Here is a 20,010-nt window from a genome sequence, read left to right as displayed (position 1 = left end):
TGAGTGAAATCAACCCATCCTGATCTTTAGTGTCTGGGAGTGTGGGCCTTGCGGGCCAGACTGAGACCCTCATGGGCTAGTAACACCCAGGAAGCCAGTAAAATAATTCCAGGTCTCTTGGCATCCAAGCCTCCCTAATCCAAGGAACACCTGAGGGCTGCCGGAGACAGAGGGGTGCTGAGAATGTCTAACTCATGACTGAAAATACAGAGATGTGTTATTGGCTTTGGTTGGGGTACAAGTAACAAATCCGTCAGGATTCTTGCCCCAAACAACAATCGCCCATTTTCCTTTAGAGCACAAGGGCCCTAACATGCCTGACTTGCTTAAATCTCTCTCCTGCTAGGACTGAGAGAATTTTCTCCATCCCCCATGATACTGAGGGAAAGAGAAAAGAAGTGACCTCTCTTTGGTCACACAGCAAGCTCATGTCAGAGCTAGAAAGAGAAGCATAAGAAAGAAGTTGTATCAAAATGTTTTGCATTTCAAACAAACTGATTTCTTAAACAAAGGCAATTTGATGCATGGTTAGTGAAGTGAAATGATACATTCTTGTCTCCACGTGTTTCGAGATTGATGAACCAGTAGATCTATCCCCTAGTTTTTATGCATAGATTGAAGGAGGAAAACAAGTTTGCCTGTTTTGTGAATTCCCAATGGCTTTCTTGAATTTCAACCAACTAGTCGATGGAACTGAACTATTTGAATTAACTTAAAAGAAGACAATATTTTCTGCACCTTTCAAGGAAGCTACTGCTGTCCAAAGCTGGATTAGCATTTCAGCTAACTTGGCTTCCAGGGCCTTAGCTATCACATGAGTGGTGCGACTGTCTGAAAAACTTGGCAGTGAACATGTTCTACTTGATGTTATTTTTTCTCTTCTATTTAAATTATTTAAAAGATTGTCATACATTTGGCCCTTATCGGAGGTTGTCAATTTCCAATGTAATGATGACAGTGAGGGAGACTAGCCACTGGAACAAATGACCCAGGGAAGAGGTGAAGTCTCTGTTTCCTGGTGTCCTCACGTCACAACTGCCTGTCATTCTGGAAGGTGCCTTTTAGGGACTTACAAGCTCAGTGTGGGGTGATGCCGGAGCTGCAACCGCGGGGGTCAGGCCGGGCCGCAACCGGGACCGAAACCGGCGCCGTGGGGCCGGAGCCACAACTGCAGTGTCAGGCCGGGCCGGGACCAGCACCGCGGGGCCGGAGCTGCAACTGCAGGGCCGGGTGGGGCCGGGCTGGGACCGGCACCAGAGTCGCAACCGCGGGCCCGGGCCGGGACTGGCAGCGGTGCCACGGGGCCAGAACCACAACCACGGGGTTGGGCCGGGCCAGGCCGGGGCTGGGACCGGCACCAGCGCCACGGGACCGGACCCGCAACCATGGGGCCAGAGCCCCAATCGTGGGGCCAGGCTGTGATTGGCACTGGCGCCAGTGCTGCAACCATGGGACCGGGCCGGGACCAGGACCGGCGCCGGATCCATGGGGCCCCAGCCGGGACCAGCACCAGCGCCACGGGACCGGACTCGCAACCGTGGGGCCGGAGCCTCAACCGTGGGGCCAGGCTGTGATCGGCACTGGTGCCAGTGAAGCAACAGCAGACACGGGCCGGGACCAGCACTGGATCCATAACCGCAGGCCCGGAACTGAAGCCGCAACCGCGGGCCCGGGCTGGGACCAGCAGCAGTGCCACGGGGCTGGAGCCACAACCGCGGGGTTGGGCAAGGCCAGGACCGGGACCGGCGCCAGCGCCACGGGACCAGAGCTGCAACCGCGGTGCTGGAGCCACAACCATGGGGCCGGGCTCTGACCGGCACTGGTGCCAGTGCCGCAGCCGTGGGACCGGGCCGGGACCAGCACCGGCGCCGGATCTGCGGGGCCCCCGCCGGGACCAGCACCAGCGCTGGATCTGGATCTGCGGGGCCCAAGACGGAGGCGCAACCAAGGCCCGGGTCGGGACCGGAACCAGCGCCGCGGGGCCCGAGCCGCAACCACAGGGCCGGACCGTCACCGGAGCAGCAACTGCGGGCCCGGGCCGGGACCGGCAGCGGTGTCGCGGGGCCGCAGCTGCAACCGCTGGGCTGGCTCTGCATCCGCGGGACTGGGCCAGGACCAGCACTGGCGCTGGATCCGTGGGGCCCCAGCCGGGACCTGGACCGGTGCCAGATCCGGATCCGCAGGCCTGATCCGGAGGCACAACCGCGGGCCTGGGGTGGGACCAGCACCGGCGCTGCAGGGCCAGAGCCACAGCCACGGGACCTGGACCAGGCCAGGACCGGCACCAGCGCCACAATGCCGGAGCCGGAACCACAGCACCGGAGCCGGAACCACAACTGCACACCCGGGCCGGGACCGGCACCAGTGCCGCAGGGCCAGAGCTGGCACCGCGGGGCTGAGCAGGGACTGGCTGTGGTGCCACGGGGGCTGGGACCGGCGCCGGAGCCGTGGGGGCCAGGCCCAGCACCGGAGCCGTGGGGGCCGGGCTGGAGCCGTGGGGCCGAAACTGGGGACTCTCGGCTTGGGCCAGAACAGGACAGGGCTAGGGGCGCTTGGCCGGACCAGGCTGGGGCTGCTCGGACGCACCAGGAGTTGGGCTGGAGGGAGCCGCTGAGCCGGCCGCACCTCCCCTCCCCCTGCGCCCCAGCTTAGCTTCCTGCCTGCTGCTTGTTTCAGGCTTCCCGTGAACATCTGAGTCGCGGGAAGCAGGGGAGGGGGAGGAGAAGGAGAAGGGGGCGGAGCATTCAGGAAAGGAGGGGGAAGTGAGCTGGGACCGGGGCGGAGTGCGGGAGCATTTGTTAAATAAAGCCCTTATAGAACTGGATGTCCCAGAACAACCGGTTCTAAAAGGCCTTCTACATTTAACAACCGGTTCCTGCGAACCGCTGTGAACTGGCTCCAGCTCACCACTGGCTCTATGTATGAGATAGGGGACTCTGTCCTAGCAGATTCTCAGGTAGAGCTAGAGAGGTTCGATATCTCTGTACTGGGCACTGGGGCAACCACGCCTGGAATATTGTGTCCATTTCTGGTGTCCACAATTTGAGACAGATTCTGATAAATCAGAGCGGCTTCACAGAAGAGCCACAAGACTGAGGAAATAAGGCCCAACAAATTACTGATAGGATGAATTTTGCTGCCTCCTCTCCTTGAATAGAATACAAGCAGCTTCTGATTCTCTCAGATGAAGTAGTTCTTCTAAAATCAAGGACAAGACCAATCAATGGCTTTTTCACAACCCAAAACCCCCCAAAGAGATTTTTGTTTATTTAATCTGAGTTTTTTAAATTTAAATTGAGAAAGTTTTTTTTTTAAACCTATCAAGTATAAAATGTGAAACTATGACAAGCGATATTAAGGCCTATAGTTGCTCCAGCCTATTAAAGTAATTTAATTAAATACATATATGAAGAAGTCCATGTTTGCTGCCAAGTGTCAGAGGAAGTCAAACCACTGACCTGTTGGAAATCATTGCCTAAGCACCTGGGGGTCCAGAAGTTATTGAAACACTCAGCCAGATTTTGGCAGCACTAGCCTCTTCTGCAGGTGCGGAAATAATATTTTCTTCATTTCAGTTGAAGCAGCTACTTCATTCAAATGTAAGAAACTGATTGGGAGTTGAAAAAGGATGAAGGCTTATTTTCCCCTTGTAATATAGGAATAAACGCTAGAGAGGAGATGTGAGCTACTACTTCTAAAATCTGGAAGGACATTCTGAGCAGGAACAATCAGTTCAGTGCACGACCTAGAGATACTTCTTTACCTCAGTTTGTTTGAAATGCAAACAAATGGTTCAGTCAACCTTTTTGTTTGTATGTATCCTGCAAAACCAGCAAGTCAACATGTTTGAATGGATCCCTATTCCTAGAATCATAGAAGACTAGGGCTGAAACAGACCTCAGGAGGTATCTAGTCCACCCGCCTGTTCAAAGCAGAACCAACCCCAACTTCATCATCCCAGCCAGGGCTTTGTCAAGCTGACTTTTAAAAACTTGTAAGGATGGAGATTCCACCACCTCCCTAGGTAACCCATTCCAGGGCTTCACCACCCTCCTAATGAACTAGTGTTTCCTAATAGCCAAGCTAAGCCTTTCACAGTGCAACTTGAGACCATTGCTCTGTGTTCTGTCATCGGCCACCACGAAGAATTTCATGAGAATCAATCTCTCATTAGGAAAATAACTCAAAAATACAACTACAAACCATTTGGAATGAAATCAATCCACCCTGACCTGTAGTGTCTGGGGGTGTGGGCCTCTGAGGCTAGACTGAGACCCTCATTGGCTAGAACCACCCAGTGAGCCAGTAACAAATTCCAGTCCTGTTACCGTCCAAGCCACCGTAATGCAAGGAACACCTGAGGGCTGCGGGAGACAGAGGGGTGCTGAGAAGGTCTAACTCATGCTTGCCAACCCAGAGATGTGTTATTGGCTTTGGATGGGGGACAAGGAGCAAATCCGTCACTCACTACAACAGGTCACACTCGGAGCCAGGGAGACTGGGAACAGAGTCCTGCTGGCACTTCCCAGCTCTGGAAGGGAGTTTTCCGCTAGTGGCATTGTACTGTTTTCATAGCCACTTTTGATCTCCTGTTTTCAACCCTTGCCCTGCTGGCAGGGCATTGTGCGGCACCCTTTGCAGGCCACCTGGGTGCAGGAGATGGAGGAGGAGGGTGAAGGAAGCCACGAATATCCCACCACTAGGGCTCCCAGCCCATCCCTTGTCAGGGTTTGTTCCCCAGGTTGAGGGTTCCTGTGCCCTGGGGTGGGATGTGTCGGAAGGAGAAATTGCCTCAGCAGAGGGGAGGTGGTCAGGGGAGCAGGCAGGCTCGTTAATGAGAGGCTGCTTTGAAGCCAGACTCATGGCTGCTCCCCACTCATTTCCAGGATGGAGAGAGTAAGGAGGATGCTGAGGAGGAAGGCCAGGCAGGTGGCTCCAAAGCCAGCAGTAAACATCAGCCAGCCTTCCCAGGAGGAGAGTGGCCCCTCTGTCCCCGCGGGCGGGGAAGAGGCTCGTGGCCAGGGGGAAGAGAGGAGCTGCATTGCCTGCTGCAGGAGGAGGAAGACAGCAGCTCCCCTAGCTGACCCTGAGGCACCTTCTGGGCCGAAATGGAGGTGGCCCAGGGTTCAGCTATGGAGGAGAGAGCCAAGAGAGGGCAGGAGCTGGGGAAGGCAGCTCTGGGGCTTCCTTCGCAGGAAGCCAAGGAGCCAGGAGCTGTGCCCCAGGGCCCAGCAGGAGCCGTCCACCACCATGGCAACTGAAGGGCCCTGCTCCAGCCCGACCCTGGCCCCCGAGGAGCCTCCCGCCAGGCTCCCCCGAGGAGCCTCCCTGGCCACCAAGGAGCCTCTGGCCAGTACCACCCTGGCCACCAAGGAGCCTCCTGCCAGCCCCACCCTGGCCATCGAGGAGCCTCCTGCCAGCCCAGAGCAGGAGTTGAGCGACTGCGGCGCGACAAACACCAGCAGCTCCGCATACTCCTGCGGGGCCAGCAGCTCCTCCGTGGGTCTGGCAGCCCTGAGCTTCTAGGCTCCCTCTTTGGAGGTGAGGGGAGACCCAGGGGAAAGGGAGGAGGACTGGGGCGGTGAGGGACTAGTAACACCCTGTGCCCATCGGCTCGCCAAGGCGCCGGGACTGACCCATGTGAGCCCCACTAACACCAGTGGGGGTGGTACAGCCATGCCCCAAGGCAGGGGATGCTGGGCAGAGTCGGGAAGCTCCAGCCTCCCCTGATCATGTTGGTGGGGGGGGCTGACTGCCATGGGGCCCTGAGGCTGATGGGGCTGAGGGCGTCTCTGGGAGGGGCAGGGTGGGGCCCTCGCCACCATGGGGCTCCTTACAGAAAAAGGGGAAACATGGAGCCTTCTCTGTCCACTGCATCCCCCCAGCAGCAGAAGGGATTAAACTTTCTCCTTCCCAACCTGCTGCAGACACCCCCAGTGCCCAGGTGTCGTGGGCTGAGGAGGAGGAGGAGGAGGAAGAAAAGGAGGAAGAAGAGGAGGAGGATTTGTCCCCCATCACGGTGATCCAGCAGCACCTCCAGGGCGGAGCTGAGGTACAAAAATCCCCCAGCTGCGCTGCCACCCAGTCTGTCCTGCTCCTTGTTCCATCCCCACCCAGGCAGGGGGGCCTTGTCCCAGAGAATCCCTCACCCCCAATGGGGGGACACATCTCCTCTGTTATCTGGCACCCCAAAGTGGGGACATTTGTCCCACACAGGCCAAGGTCCCCGCAGACACTATCCCACTTACAACCCCATGTCTGTGCAGGGCGACACTGGTTTCAGGAAGGGGGCGGCTTTCCCTGTCCAACCCATGGAGCTCCTGAGCCCTGGAGCTGGTTTGGGTTGGGCGGGGAGGTCCCTATGTAACAGGCTCTCTCTCTCTCTCCCCCCACCCCACTCCTGGCTGGTGGCGGACAGGGCCAAACAGCTCCGCTTCCTCCAGGCTGTGCCGCGTCTCTGCTTCTCGGCACAGAGGCAGGGGCGGGACACCCTGGAGCCCCCGGTCTCCAAAGCGGCCCTCGTGGAGAGCATTACGGTGAGTGGGACCCCGTGCCCGGCCCTGGGGTGAGGGAGCCAGACATGGGAGGAAGCGTTAGTGGGGCCGGAGGGGGAAGCAGAGGACGGGGGGTCCCGGGGCAGAGCGCTGGGGAGCAGGGAAGGGGAGAATTGTGACACTGCTGGGGAGCTGGCAGTGGGGGAGGGGAGGGCGGAGTTGTGGGGGGAGAGGGGGAAGGAAGTTTGATGGACGGGAGGAATGGGGGGGCCCAGCTGGTTGGGGGTGGGGGTGACACTGGCTGTTTCTGCAGAGCACTTGGGGCTCCTCCCTGGGAAGTGCCAGTGCGTCTGCAGGGCCTGAGTCTCACATGCAGTTTTGTTTCCTTGGGGTCTCCCAGGAGCTGATTGAAAATCTCCCTGGTCTGTCAGAGCCAAGCTCCATCATGCCCAGCTCCATGGCCGCAGTTTGCAGCCTCAGGTACCAGGACCCTCCCGTCCAGCTGCCCTAACCCTGGTGCTGACCGGGCCCAGAGCCGGGAGTCACAGCTCCTCCCCCGCCTAGGTTCCCCCCGGCTGTGGCTGTTCCCATCCCCCAGCAGAGGAGGCGGGAGCCGGGGGGTTGATTTCACTCCAGGAACGTTACAGCGGCCGTAGGGAGGGGATCACTGCGGGGAAGGGGGTCATGGCCATGGCAGTGCCAGCGCCACGCTGGTGCTGCAAAGCGTAACATGGGCTCCTCTCTCCTGCCAGCAAACTGAAGCCACCGCTTGCCCTGGAGCTAGAATCTCGCCTCCTGCGGGCTCTTCTGAACAGGATGTACACCCTGGGCACTGGGCAGGACACCACACACTTCTGGGTAGGTCCTGATCCTACTTCTCTGGCCCAGGAGCAGGCTCTGGTCCCTGCTCTCTCACTTCGATGGAGCTGCTGAGAATAGGGGAGGGGTGAGCAGAGCTGGGAACAGGCCCGGGACAAACTGGCAGGGGGGCTCTTCTCTCCAGAGGGGATTGCGTTACCCCTCCATGGCTGATCCCAGCCTTCCCTCCTCTCCTCATTCTCTCATCTCCTGCCTGGATTCTCCCGGCGATCCTACCTCCCACCCATTGCAGTTTGTCTGGTCCATACTCTGCTGGGTACCAGGCACTGCACAAAGAACTGCTAAGAGCAAGGGTTGACGAAGCAGCAGGCATCCGGCCATGGACTCTTGCTAAGTGTCCCTGGAGTGATGTGAATGGGAGAAACCAGGATGTGCCTTTTGAGTCTTGCCAGGGCTCCTGGAGAATCCTCCTAATTGTCCTCTGATTGGTGTAGCCCCATGTCCCATGACTGATGGATGCTCCCTTTTCTTGCAGGCTCTGTACAACAACTATTCTCAGAGCCTGGACATCCTGCTCAGGGGCCTGCTGACGGAGACCCCAACCATGGAGAAGCTGCAGCACCTCCTGGAGGTGAGTAGAATGGGACGGTCTGGGGTGGAATTGCCCCTGAACCCCGTGGAAGGGCAGCAAAGGAGAGACTAGAAGAGCCACATTTCCATTGTGTCCTCCCAGCTTGGACCCAGCCGGCCACACTTTCCCAGAGCTGCCAGTGCAGGGGGAAGGAGCTGGGACTGTCAGCCACAGCTCTGCATGGTTGCATTAAGCACTAACAGTGAGCACCAGGCCTGGCTGGGGCCTGAGAGACTGAAACCTCCGTGAGATGCAGGACATGGACCTCAGAGAAAAGTCACTGGCTCCTCTCTAGGGAGACCCTGAGATACAGGAGGAGCGTCAGGGAATCAGCTCTTGTGTGCTAGGGACACTGCAGTTCCCGGAGGGCCTGTCCTCATGGCCGTTCCATCCATCCTACCAAGGCCTTTGCAGCTGGGGTCTGGGGTCCATGGCATGTGCTTTGATCCTGACGTGATGTTCATGGATCAGGGGTTCAGAGCAAATAGGCCAGCCCCACGACTGACCATTGTCCCAGCCTGGAGAGAGAAGGAGCTTGTGGCCAGCAAGGCGTGGGCAGTGTCATGAACCCCCTTTTCAAGCTCTGCGGCCAGGGCTCGGCTACTCCAGCCTGAGCACAAAGTCTCAGCCCCTTGGGGAGGGGGAGAGGCTGGTTTGTAGAGCATATACGCCTGCCCGCTGACCCTCCCCTGCCTCCTTCTCCCACAACACATCCATCGCTCTCTCCTGTCAAATAACACCCAGGAGAGAGCCAGGGCCGTACAGACCAGCGCGGCCCTGCTCCAGTTTGCCACCTCCCTGCCTGGATTTGACATAAGTGACCTCTGACCCCAGTGTCCTGCAGAGTCAAGTTCCTCATCCCCTGGCTAATTGGTCCCCCCTGGGTCCGTAAGGGACTGGGTCCATAGGCCGCTGGCTGGCAGGGTCGTGCCTGGCCTCAGGGCCCTTGTTATTGTGGAGCAGCGAGGCAGCGAGGGCCCTTGCCCTGCTCCCTTTGCTCCAAGCTCCCTTGGGGGCAGAGAGGAAGAGGGCTCTCGCTCCTCTCCCCCAGCGCCTCCTACAAGGGGTGGGAGCAGAGCTCAGGTCCAGGGGCGCTGGGGAGCTGAAGGGAGAATGGTGATGGATTCCCCTCTCCTCCTCCTTCCACCAGAGCTCCTCCGACTTCTCCAAGGCAGGCGAATTCGTGCTGCAGCTGGGTCTCTGGATATCCCACCCAGCCAGTGACATCAGTCGGCAAGCCAGGGGTGGGATCTATTGGCTTTACTGGCTCCTGCTGCAGAAGAGGGGTAAGAAACCCAGCTGGGCAATGGGACCCCATGGAAACGAGCCTCTGGGAGACTAGCTCCAGCTGGCCATTGGGACGCGTGTAGAACTAAGGCCTCTCTGCTTAGACCCACTGTAGCGGGGAAGAGGAACCCCAATAGAAACAAGGCCCCTCCTTGGACACTTCCTCTGCTGGGCAGTGGGACCCTACAAAAAGAAGCCCCCTCCTCCGAGGCCGACCCCAGCTTAGATGGTGACTCTTTCTCTCACCATCTCTCTGAATTAGGGAGATGAGTGTGAAAGTGCCAGGGAAATTGGCTGCTTTATCTCAGAGCCCGGCTCTGTCCCCCAGCCCAGGGAAATCAGCCCACCCCCGTACGGGGCAGCCAGCTAGTGAGGGGACAGGAACGGAGCTATTGAGACACATGGAGGGAAAGAGCCCATCCGGAGGGCAGGGGCAGGAGCAGGCACCACAGGGGACGGACACAAAGCTTGTAGGGTGTCACCAGTCGGGTAGCCAGGGCCAGATCCTGACTTCAGTGGGTGTGGGGGGGGTTCTCAGTATTAGACACCCCCATGAACAAGCATCCACTCCCAGAGCACAATGACCGTAAGGGTCACATGATTACTGTGATGGCCGAAACAAATCCCCCTTCTGGTACTAACCCGCCTGGCATGGACCCTGCGATTCCATTGGGCTGTGCATGCCACGAGGAGCCTGGCCAGTGTGCACCCAGAAGGAAACAGGCACTGAAAGTGGAAGGCCAAACCTCCCCAATGGGTGTGTCTTTCTCCCCCAGGGCTCAACACCAGAGAGGCACCAGACCTGTGGTGCCGGGACGGGCTCCATGACCCCGAGCGCCTGGGGTATAGAAACCTGGCCAGGGTGGGAGAGGTAAGGACTCTCTGCCGGTGCATTGCAGCAGCTCAGGTGTGGCACTGTTTCCCGCTGCAGTGAGCCTGCTCCTTATTTCCACAGAGAATGTGAGGCTCCTGGGAATGTCCATGGGGTGAGGCGTGGGAATGAACCAGATCTAAAAGACCCCGAACCTCTAGCGGGTGAGCTGCAGGAGCTATCGCTGCTGGGAGCAGCAGGGGTCCTGTGTTGTCTGTGTGAGCTGGGTTCCAGAGTGCGCAGACACATTCCCAGCATCTCATGGCACCTGCGGTGAATCCTGCTCCAGAAAGAGCTATTGGAGGCCTCAGTGCCTGCAGCATCCTACTGAAGGGGGTTCCTGGTCCATGGGACCCCAAACGTTGGCTGCCCAAGGACTCTTCTCCACCTTGTGAGACACTCGAGGGATTTGTAGCGTGGTGCTGGGCCATTGCAAGTGCTCTGGTTCTTTTGGTTTTAGGTCTTTGGAGAAATATTCACCGAAGACCAGAAGAACAGTTTCCTCCAGGCGGGCCTGGTGGCCATCCACCACCCCCTCCTCCATGTCAGCCAGGCTGGCCTGGTGCTGACCTATTCCATCTTGGGGGAAGCCGGCCAGCTTCTAGACGATGAGGTAACCAAAGAGGGGTCACCTGGAGAGAGACTCCCAGGGCCTTTCACCTCCAGGCCATTGAAAATCACTCCCATCCCATCCCCATGCGCTGACCAGGGAGCAAGGAGAGGGTGAAACCAGGCAGGTGCCATTGGTCGGTGCCAGCTTGTCCTCTGAGCAGCTCAAAGCAGGGCAGACCCAGCTCTCCAGCAAGGCTATTTCCTAACAGGAGTCACATCAACCCGACACACTGCCATTGCTCATGCTAGGAGCTGCCAACTCCCCTAGCCACGTGTGTGAGCATTTCATTCCCCTCCGGGCCTCAGGCCGTTCCTAGAGCTCTGGTATCATGTTATCGCAGCCCCCACCTGCTCTGGGAGAACTGGAGGAGTCAGTCAGCAGAGGCTGCTTAAGTGCCCCATTCACCAGAGCCACTGCCCATGGCGTCACGTTAAGGACATGGGGATCCTTGGGGAAAGGTGTCCACTTCCTCTCACCCCACGGCACTACTGCCCAAAGCCTCCCAGCCCCTCAGCTGGAGGGGGCAAGGGTGGCTGAGGGGACTCTGGGGAGCGGATGGGTTGGGAGGTAGAACAGCTCTCAGGGTACTGAGAGGAGTGGGGGCAGGAGTTCATTCCACAATGGTGGAAGAGGGGATGGAAGTCACTAGAGAAGAGGAAAGATTTCGTCTCGGGGGTTGGGCGGGGGAATTTTGCTGGCTCCCGGTGCCGTTAATACCCTTCGTTCTCGTGGGCATCGGTATCTCTGATTGATCCTTGTTCCCTTGCAACAGGGGGAGATTACAGCCAACATCCTAGGGCAACTATTTAACATCAGGGTCTTCGGCCAGGTGCCCGACGCACTGCAGAGGCTGTGCTCCGTGGGGCAGCTTTGAAGACCCCCCCCCTTCGCATGACCAGCTCCCACCCCATGCCGCAGGTACTGCTCTGTCTCACTTTGCCTGGGGGGAAGGGCTGGGGGGAGCGGCCATAGACCTCGCAGCACTGAGAGAAACCAAGGCCGAGCACCTCACTCTGGACACCCTGCCCCACCCCAACCCCTGCAATTGGGGCCAGGCCAGATACTGGTTCGGAAGAATCAGGCTGTGGGGCTGGCCCAGAAGTGAGAGCATCTGCAGAAGTAGGGGTTTTGCTCAATAGCCATTGCAGTCTGGGAGGGGTGGCCTGACATGGAGCCCCTCCCCCATCGTCACTGCTCAGACCTTCCCATGGCCCCGTCACCCCTGATGCAGCGAATGTCCGACCATCCCCCACCTGGGGCCCAATCCACCCACCTGGTATCTGAACCCTTCCCAGCCAGGAATGAAACTCCTCCCGAACACCCTGAGGCAGGGGAGGATCCTCCCCATCTGGCAGGTGGGAACTGAGACGCAGAGGAAGGGCTGTGGGCCTGGTCACACAATCCTGGGTGTAGATCTGGGAAGTGGACTGGGTCCCAGCCTAGAGCCTTTCCCCCAGGGGCACCTTCGCTTCTGCCCTTTATTCTCCACTCCAGCTAGGGGGTCTGTGAGTGTGAAATGAACAGGGAGGGTGACGGGGTCCTGGCACACAGCCTGGATGGGAGCTCCCCTTGGCTTGGACCCCAGGCTCAGAGACATCTTTGTCATCCTGCTGTCCTTCTGTTATTGCTAGGAAGGGAGTCCCCCGATGAAGGGTCTCCAGAGCTCCAGTAAGTCATTCTCATTCCCTCCCGCATGTACCACCCTGTCCTGCCCTGCCCTGCCCTGTCCTTCCCTCAAGTTTCTTTACTGTTGACTCTGGCTGGGCTCTTGACTCCAGGCTCTGGCTCTGACTTTGGTGTGACCCTTCTTGGCTCCAGATCTGGGTTCTGAACCCCGGCTCAGTATTCTCCTTGCCTTTCTCTAGCCTCGCTCCAAGCCCTCAATCCGCCCGCTCCACAGCATTGCCTCCTCCTTCTCCTCCTCCTGATCTTCCCCAACCTCTCCGATTTCCACTACATGGCTTCGACCTTTGTGTGGATATGGACTTTGGCTTGTACTTCCGACCACCCGGCTTCGACCGCCGGCCTGGACATGGACACTGGCTCCGGTTCTGCCTGCACATACTCAACACCCAGCAGCAGTAGACAGGTGCCACCATTAATCAAACCCTAACCCCGCCCCATGACCCCTTAGTCCTCCCCACCTGTCACCGGTAGTCCCACCCCTTGGGGGTAGTACTTCGTGGTCAAGGCCACATGACTGGAAGCCAGGTGTGTCATGTGACCCCTCTAAGAACTCCTCCCACCACCCTCTACCAATCAGGATGGGTTTCCTCCTGGAAGGACCACCCCAAGAGGAGATTTGACCAATCAGGGCGAGCTCTGGGGTGGGAGGGTGACCCATCCCGACGTGCGTCTTGTGACCCCTCTAAGAACTCCTCTCACTGCCCTCAACCAATTAGGATCGGTTTTGTCCTGACAGGACCACCCCCAGAGGGGATTCTGACCAATCAGGGCGAGTTCTGGGGCAGGGTGACCTGTCCGGGAGTGGGCCGTATGACCCCACTAAGAACTCCTCCCAGGGTCCTCTGCCAATCAGGGTGCAGCACCATCACCTCATAAGTCCCAGCGCTGGACGGACGAGGCCATCTCTCACCAAGGACACATGGTTTAGAAATCGTGGGAAGGCTGCTGAGAGGAAACCTGGACTCCTTCACCACCCCCGTGAGAACTTCGGACTCTGTCTTCGCCCCGAGGGTCTTTGACCATCCGCGGAGAAAGCGCTACATCAACGACAGTGCCGAGGAGGAGGAGGGAGCAACCGAGGGGAACCCTTTGGCCCAGCCATTGATGGATACGCCGGAACCCGAACCCAAAACCCAACTGCTTGTGAGACACCCCAATAAGCATGGTGGCCTCTCTTTGTCCACCCCCTTAGAGGTGGAATGTGACTGGGGCTCAGGGAAGTCACCGGCACACAAGGTGAACACAGGTAAAGGAATGATTAAGTCAGGGGTGAAAGTAACTTCCAGGACTTCCCGCTACTGCCAGAGTCCTGAAGGGGTGTGGCCTCAACTGGAAGAGGCGGGCCTCTCAAGATTGAAAGGTCCTGGAGCATCGGCTGTGGCTGGGAGCCCCAGGGCCTTTAAATTCCCCCCACAGCTCTGGCAGTCGGGTTCGAGTGTGGATTTAAAGGGCCCGGAGCTCCCATGGCTGTGGGGAGCCTGAGCCTTACCCGGCTGTACCAGGATTTAAAGGGCCCGGAGCTCCTGCCGCTGTGGAGAGCTCTCAGCCCTTTAATTCCCTGCCCCAGCCTGGGTGCTGGAGCTGCGTGGAGGAGAATTAATGGCTCTGGGATCTACGCAGCCACGGGGAGTGCTGAGCCCATTAAATCCCGGCCCCAGCCCAGCTGCTGGAGCTGTGTGGGGAGGAGAGCGGAGATTTAATGGGCTCTGGGTTCCCAGCAACCGCCGGAGCTCTGAGCCCTCTAATTCCTGGCCCCAGCCCAGCTCCTGGAGCTGCGGGGGTAATTTAAAGGGCTCTGGGCTCCCCGCAGCCGTAGGAGTTCTGAGCCAGAGATGAAAGTAAGCCGGTACGGGCCAGTACGGCATAGCGGCAAGAGCCAGTATGCTGTGCTGGACCGCACCAGCTTCCTCAGCGGGGATTTAAAGGGCTCAGAGCTCCGGCAGCTGCGGGGAGCCCAGAGCCCTTTAAATCCCTCCTCCCCTCCCACCGCAGCTCCAGCAGCCGGGCTGGGGCTGGAAATTAAAAAGCTCGGTGTTCCCTGCAGCGGCAGGGAGCTCCGGGCCCTTCAAATCCCGGCCCCAGCCCGGCAATGATCTGGCTCCCTGCAGCCGTGGCAGCTCCGGGCCCTTTAAATCCACACCCGAACCCGGCTGCCAGAGCTGAGGGGGAATTTAAAGGGCTCTGGGCTCCCCGCAGCCATAGGAGTTCTGAGCCAGAGATGAAAGTACGCCGGTATGGGCCAGTACGGAGTAGCAGCAAGAGCCAGTACGCTTTGCCGGACCGCACCGGCTTCCTCAGCGGGGATTTAACAGGCTCAGAGCTCCGGCGGCTGCGGGGAGCCCAGAGCCCTTTAAATCCCTCCACTCCTCCCACCGCAGCTCCGGCAGCCGGGCTGGGGCTGGGAATTAAAAAGCTCAGTGCTCCCTGCAGCGGCAGGAGCTCCGGTCCCTTCAAAGACCAGCCCCAGCCCGGCAATCCTCTGGCTCCCCGCAGCCGTGGCAGCTCCAGGCCCTTTAAATCCACACCCGAACCCGGCTGCCAGTGCTGCGGGGGAATTTAAAGGGCTCTGGGCTCCCTGTAGCCACGTGAGCTCTGAGCCCTTTAATTCGCAGCCCCAGCCTGGCTTCCAGAGCTGCAGGGGGGTATTTAAAGGTCTCTGGGCTCCCCGCAGCCGTGGGATCTCTGAAGCAGAGATGAAAATAAGCCATTATGGTCCAGTACGGCATACCAGGAAGAGCCAATATGCCATGCCGGACCGCACCGGCTTCCTCAGCAGGGATTTGAATGGCTCAGAACTCTGGCGGCTGCAGGGAGCCCAGAGCCCTTTAATTTTCCCCTGCAGCTCTGGCAGCCGGGCTGGGGCCAGATTTAAAGGGCTCGGTGCTCCCCGCAGCCGTGGGAGCTCCGGGCCCTTTAAATCCACACCCGAATCCGGCTGCAGGACCTGCGGGGAGAATTTAAAGGGCTCGGGGCTCCGTGGTGGCCTGAGCCCTGGGCCCTTTAATTTGTCCCTGAGCCCAGGGTTGATTTAAAGACCCTGGGGCTCCCAGCCACAGCCGATGCTCCAGGATCTTCAAATCTTGAGGCCCCGCCTCTTCCGGTTGAGGCCACGCCCCTCAGGATTCCGGCAGTACCGGTAAGTCCTGGAAGTTACTTTCCCCTCTGCTGTGAGCCCTTTAAATCCTGGCCCCAGCCCAGCTGCTGGAGCCGCGAGGGGAATTTAAAGGGCTCTGGGCTCCCTACAGCTGCCGGAGCTCTGAGCCCTTTCAATCCCCGCTGAGGAAGCCGGTGCGGTCCGGCACGGCGTACTGGCTCTGGCTGGTACTCCGTACTGGCCCGTACCGGCTTACTTTCACCTCTGGATTAAGTGAGGGTCGAGGTTGTGAGACGTTCCACAGAGCTCTCTTGGCCGCAGTGCCCATGACGGAAGGTGGTATGTTCCGTTCCGCCATGACATTCATAGACATCCCATTGTTAAGGTCCATGTCTGCTAGGAACAGAGCGCGTCTGGGTCACGGCCCGGACTAAGTCGAGCATGTTAGAACCATTAACCACAGAGCCTTTGTACACAAAAGCCCCTTTATCGTTCCATGAAGAGAGATTTGTAGCCTGGCCCAGCTTCTTTAGCAATACGAATGCATTTTTCTTAGAACGCTTCTTCGCGTTATCCAGCACCTGCTGAGCAACAGACTCTGAGCTCTTTGGTGTTTCTGGGGGGTTGCAGTTACATTCTGTCCCTGTTCTTCTAGAAACAGACTGATTTTCACTTTCTCCGCATCGCTCGGCTTCACGTACATTAGGCACCTTTGAAGCTTGGCACTGTAAGGTTTAGCCTTTTCGTATTTGGCTCAGTCGGTTCTTTGAAGAACAGACTCGTTTCAGCATCCAGTAAGCGAGTTGTGGTCGGTCGTTAGGCCCCCTGAGGATACAGAGGTCGCCAGTGTTCTGAGCGAAGCGTCAGATTTTTCCCAACTCTCTTTAGAATTCCGTTCTTTTAGCCCCCCCACCACGCCCTCCGGGGACACAGCGTCCATCAGTTTTCTGAATGAACCATCAAACTGTTGCCAAATACTAGAATATAGGGGAGCGGTGACGAGATTATGGTTTTGGGAGAATGGTTTGTCAGTCCTTGGTGTTTTATTCACAACCCCTAGAGCACATGCTCTGGGGTTGTGAATGTGTGTGGTTCTGCGCACGTTCAGAGCCCCTCGAGCGCATGCTCCAGGTTTGTGAATGTGTGTGGTTCTACGCACGTTCAGAGCCTCTTCAGCACATGCTCCGGGTTTGTGAATGTGGGTGTTTATTCAGGGTTTGCTGTGGCAATGGCCGCTGAGGAACTGGAGTTGTGGTTGTTGTTTACCAGAGTCTTGTTTTGCCCTTGGGTTTGGCAGATATGAGGCCAAATCACACTTGGAGTTGCAGCTAGCCGGAGATGTTAGGAGTAACAAGAAGGGTTTCTTTAGGTATGTTAGCAACAGGAAGAAAGTCAAGGAAAGTGTGGGCCCCTTGCTGAATGAGGGAGGGAACCTAGTGACAGAGGATGTGGAGAAAGCTAGTGTACTCAATGCTTTTTTTGCCTCTGTCTTCACAGACAAGGTCAGCTCCCAGACAGCTGCACTCTGCAGCACGGTATGGGGAGGAGGTGACCAGCTCTCTGTGGAGAAAGAAGTAGTTCGGGGCTATTTAGGAAAGCTATACGAGCACAAGTCCATGGGGCCGGATGTGCTGCATCCGAGGGTGCTAAAGGAGTTGGCCGATGAGATTGCAGAGCCATTGGCCATTATCTTTGAAAAATCATGGCGATCGGGGGAGGTCCCGGATGACTGGAAAAAAAGCTAATGTAGTGCCCATCTTTAAAAAAGGGAAGAAGGAAGATCCAGGGAACTACAGGCCAGTCAGTCTCACCTCAGTCCCTGGAAAAATCATGGAATAGGTCCTCAAGGAATCAATCCTGAACCACTTAAAGGAGGAGAAAGTGATCAGGAACAGTCAGCATGGATTCACCAAGGGCAAGTCATGCCTGACTAACCTAATTGCCTTCTATGACGAGATAACCGGCTCTGTGGATAAGGGGAAAGCAGTGGATGTACTATTTCTGGATTTTAGCAAAGCTTTTGATACAGTCTCCCACAATATTCTTGCCAGCAAGTTAAAGAAGTCTGGGCTGGATGAATGGACGGTAAGGTGGATAGAAAACTGGCTAGATGGTCGGGCTCAACAGGTAGTGATCAATGGTTCCATGTCTAGATGGCAGCCGGTATCAAGTGGAGTGCCCCAAGGGTCGGTGCTGGGGCCGGTTTTGTTCAATATCTTCATTAACGATCTGGAGGATGGTGTGGACTGCACCCTTAGCAAGTTTGCAGATGACACTAAACTGGGAGGAGTGGTTGATACGCTGGAGGGTAGGGATAGGATACAGAGGGACCTAGACAAATTAGAGGATTGGGCCAAAAGAAATATGATGAGGTTCAACAAGGACAAGTGCAGAGTCCTGCACTTAGGACGGAAGAATCCCATGCACTGCTACAGACTAGGGACCGAATGGCTGGGTAGCAGTTCTGCAGAAAAGGACCTAGGGGTTATGGTGGACGAAAAGCTGAATATGAGTCAACAGTGTGCCCTTGTTGCCAAGAAGGCTAATGGCATTTTGGGTTGTATAAGTAGGGGCATTTCCAGCAGATCAAGGGATGTGATCATCCCCCTCTACTCAGCACTGGTGAGGCCTCATTTGGAGTACTGTGTCCAGTTTTGGGCCCCACACTACAAGAAGGATGTGGATAAATTGGAGAGAGTCCAGCGGAGGGCAACAAAAATGATTAGGGGGCTGGAGCACATGACTTATGAGGAGAGGCTGAGGGAACTGGGATTGTTTAGTCTGCAGAAGAGAAGAATGAGGGGGATTTGATAGCTGCTTTCAACTACCTGAAAGGGGGTTCCAAAGAGGATGGATCTAGACTGTTCTCAGTGGTAGAAGATGACAGAACAAGGAGTAATGGTCTCAAGTTGCAGAGGGGGAGGTTTAGGTTGGATATTAGGAAAAACTTTTTCACTAGTAGGGTGGTGAAGCACTGGAATGGGTTACCTAGGGAGGTAGTGGAATCTCCTTCCTTAGAGGTTTTTAAGGTCAGGCTTGACAAAGCCCTGGCTGGGATGATTTAGTTGGGTTTGGTCCTGCTTTGAGCAGGGGGTTGGACTAGATGACCTCCTGAGGTCCCTTCCAACCCTGAGATTCTATGATTCTATGAGGTTTGGACTGCCCGGATGCTTCATCTGCTCTTGTGCTGCTTTGCGTTGTTAAAGGTCTCCAAGCAGATTCCTGGCTCTTTGGCGGTTCTGGAGGAGGTGTCCTTGTAGCGCTGACTAAGCATTGTCAGAAAAGTTGCCCATGCCTATCGGGGGTGGGGGGAACCATTTTACAAAACTGAAATTTACCATCTTTCTCACCCACACCTATGTATTCACTTCAAATACAAAACCTCACAGAACAACCCAACCAATAAGCAAAATATATTTACTGGGCTTCATCCATCCATCAGTCACTGATGCTGGTGAATTTTCCCTTTCAGCTGTCTCGTTCCCTTTTCTTCTGAGCTTGTTTTCCCTCTGTTCTAAGAATCTCTCATGTTTCCACCGTACTGTGGAGCAAACAGCATTATTATAAAACACAGGAAACCATCTTGTAAACTTAAAAACTAAATAATCATTAGGGGGGGTTTCTGTTTAAAAAGTCACAGCTTTAAACCAATTATGCAGTTCAGGCTGTACGACAAACACGGGTTTTGAGTTTATTTCTGCCACTTAAAACATAAAACAAAAAACAACAAACAAACAACAACAAAAACCTCAAAAACATTTTTTTAAAATACATCTCATTTTGCAGAATAAAAAACAAACTGCTTTTAAAATCCATTTTAAACCATATTTTGCACGGGAAAAAAACCCCTGTTGGTTTGAAACAAACCAAGTACTTTTAAAACCCTACACTTATGCCTTGCCCAGACCCCTCTCACACACAAGTCAGCAGCTTTAGAAACACACCAAACCAAGTTTGCCTCCATATACTTTTCAATAACACCCCTCCCCGCCATGCTTTTAAAAGCCAGTTGCAAAAAAGTTCCGTTTCACTAAGGGATCATGTGTTGCAGGCACATGCTTGTCCCGTTCCCCCCCCATGTTTGTTTGGGCCTTCAGGTTAAAGAACAAGCCAAAATGTTAGTGACTATTACCGCCAAATCCCTATACAAACTGTGTAATAACTGAAGGTTTTAAAAACAGTATTAAGCACAACTATAGTTAAAATGGTTTTTACTTTGGCCTGGTGGTGAACTGCAGCTTAAAGTTACTGGGTCCATGCTAAGCAGATCACGCTGCAATGAAGATAGGCACCATTATTTTCCTAAGACAGCCTGGGCAAAGAGAGGCATTATACAATATATAGTTTCAGAGTTCAAGCCAGACAGCCGTACCTCTGTCTGCCGTCCAGCAGCCTTTCAAGAAAGTTTCTGTTGAAAAGGACAGTCTCCAACAGACCTGAGGTTTTTATACCATCTTAGCTCATTGTTTCAAACAGACTTCAGCATAGTAGCTGGCAGGTTAATTTAATCCCCAC

General features: G+C 56.1%; 1 protein-coding gene across 1 annotated transcript; it reads left to right on the top strand.

Moving 5' to 3' along the window:
• Window positions 1-5,997: 5,997 nt before the first annotated feature.
• On the top strand, window positions 5,998-12,830 carry LOC123350257. Its single transcript, XM_044988746.1, has 10 exons — window positions 5,998-6,052; window positions 6,419-6,536; window positions 6,895-6,974; window positions 7,247-7,352; window positions 7,849-7,944; window positions 9,095-9,230; window positions 10,008-10,102; window positions 10,563-10,715; window positions 11,488-11,633; window positions 12,581-12,830. Exons 3-9 carry the CDS (start codon window positions 6,940-6,942, stop codon window positions 11,587-11,589), a joined length of 723 nt encoding a protein of 240 aa, XP_044844681.1. The 5' UTR covers window positions 5,998-6,052; window positions 6,419-6,536; window positions 6,895-6,939; the 3' UTR covers window positions 11,590-11,633; window positions 12,581-12,830.
• Window positions 12,831-20,010: the final 7,180 nt, after the last annotated feature.

This window comes from Mauremys mutica, chromosome 15 (genome assembly GCF_020497125.1).
Source record: "Mauremys mutica isolate MM-2020 ecotype Southern chromosome 15, ASM2049712v1, whole genome shotgun sequence".
Lineage (NCBI taxonomy): Eukaryota > Metazoa > Chordata > Testudines > Geoemydidae > Mauremys > Mauremys mutica.
Note: the sequence above shows the minus strand (reverse complement) of the source record. Positions and strands in the feature narration are given on the sequence as shown.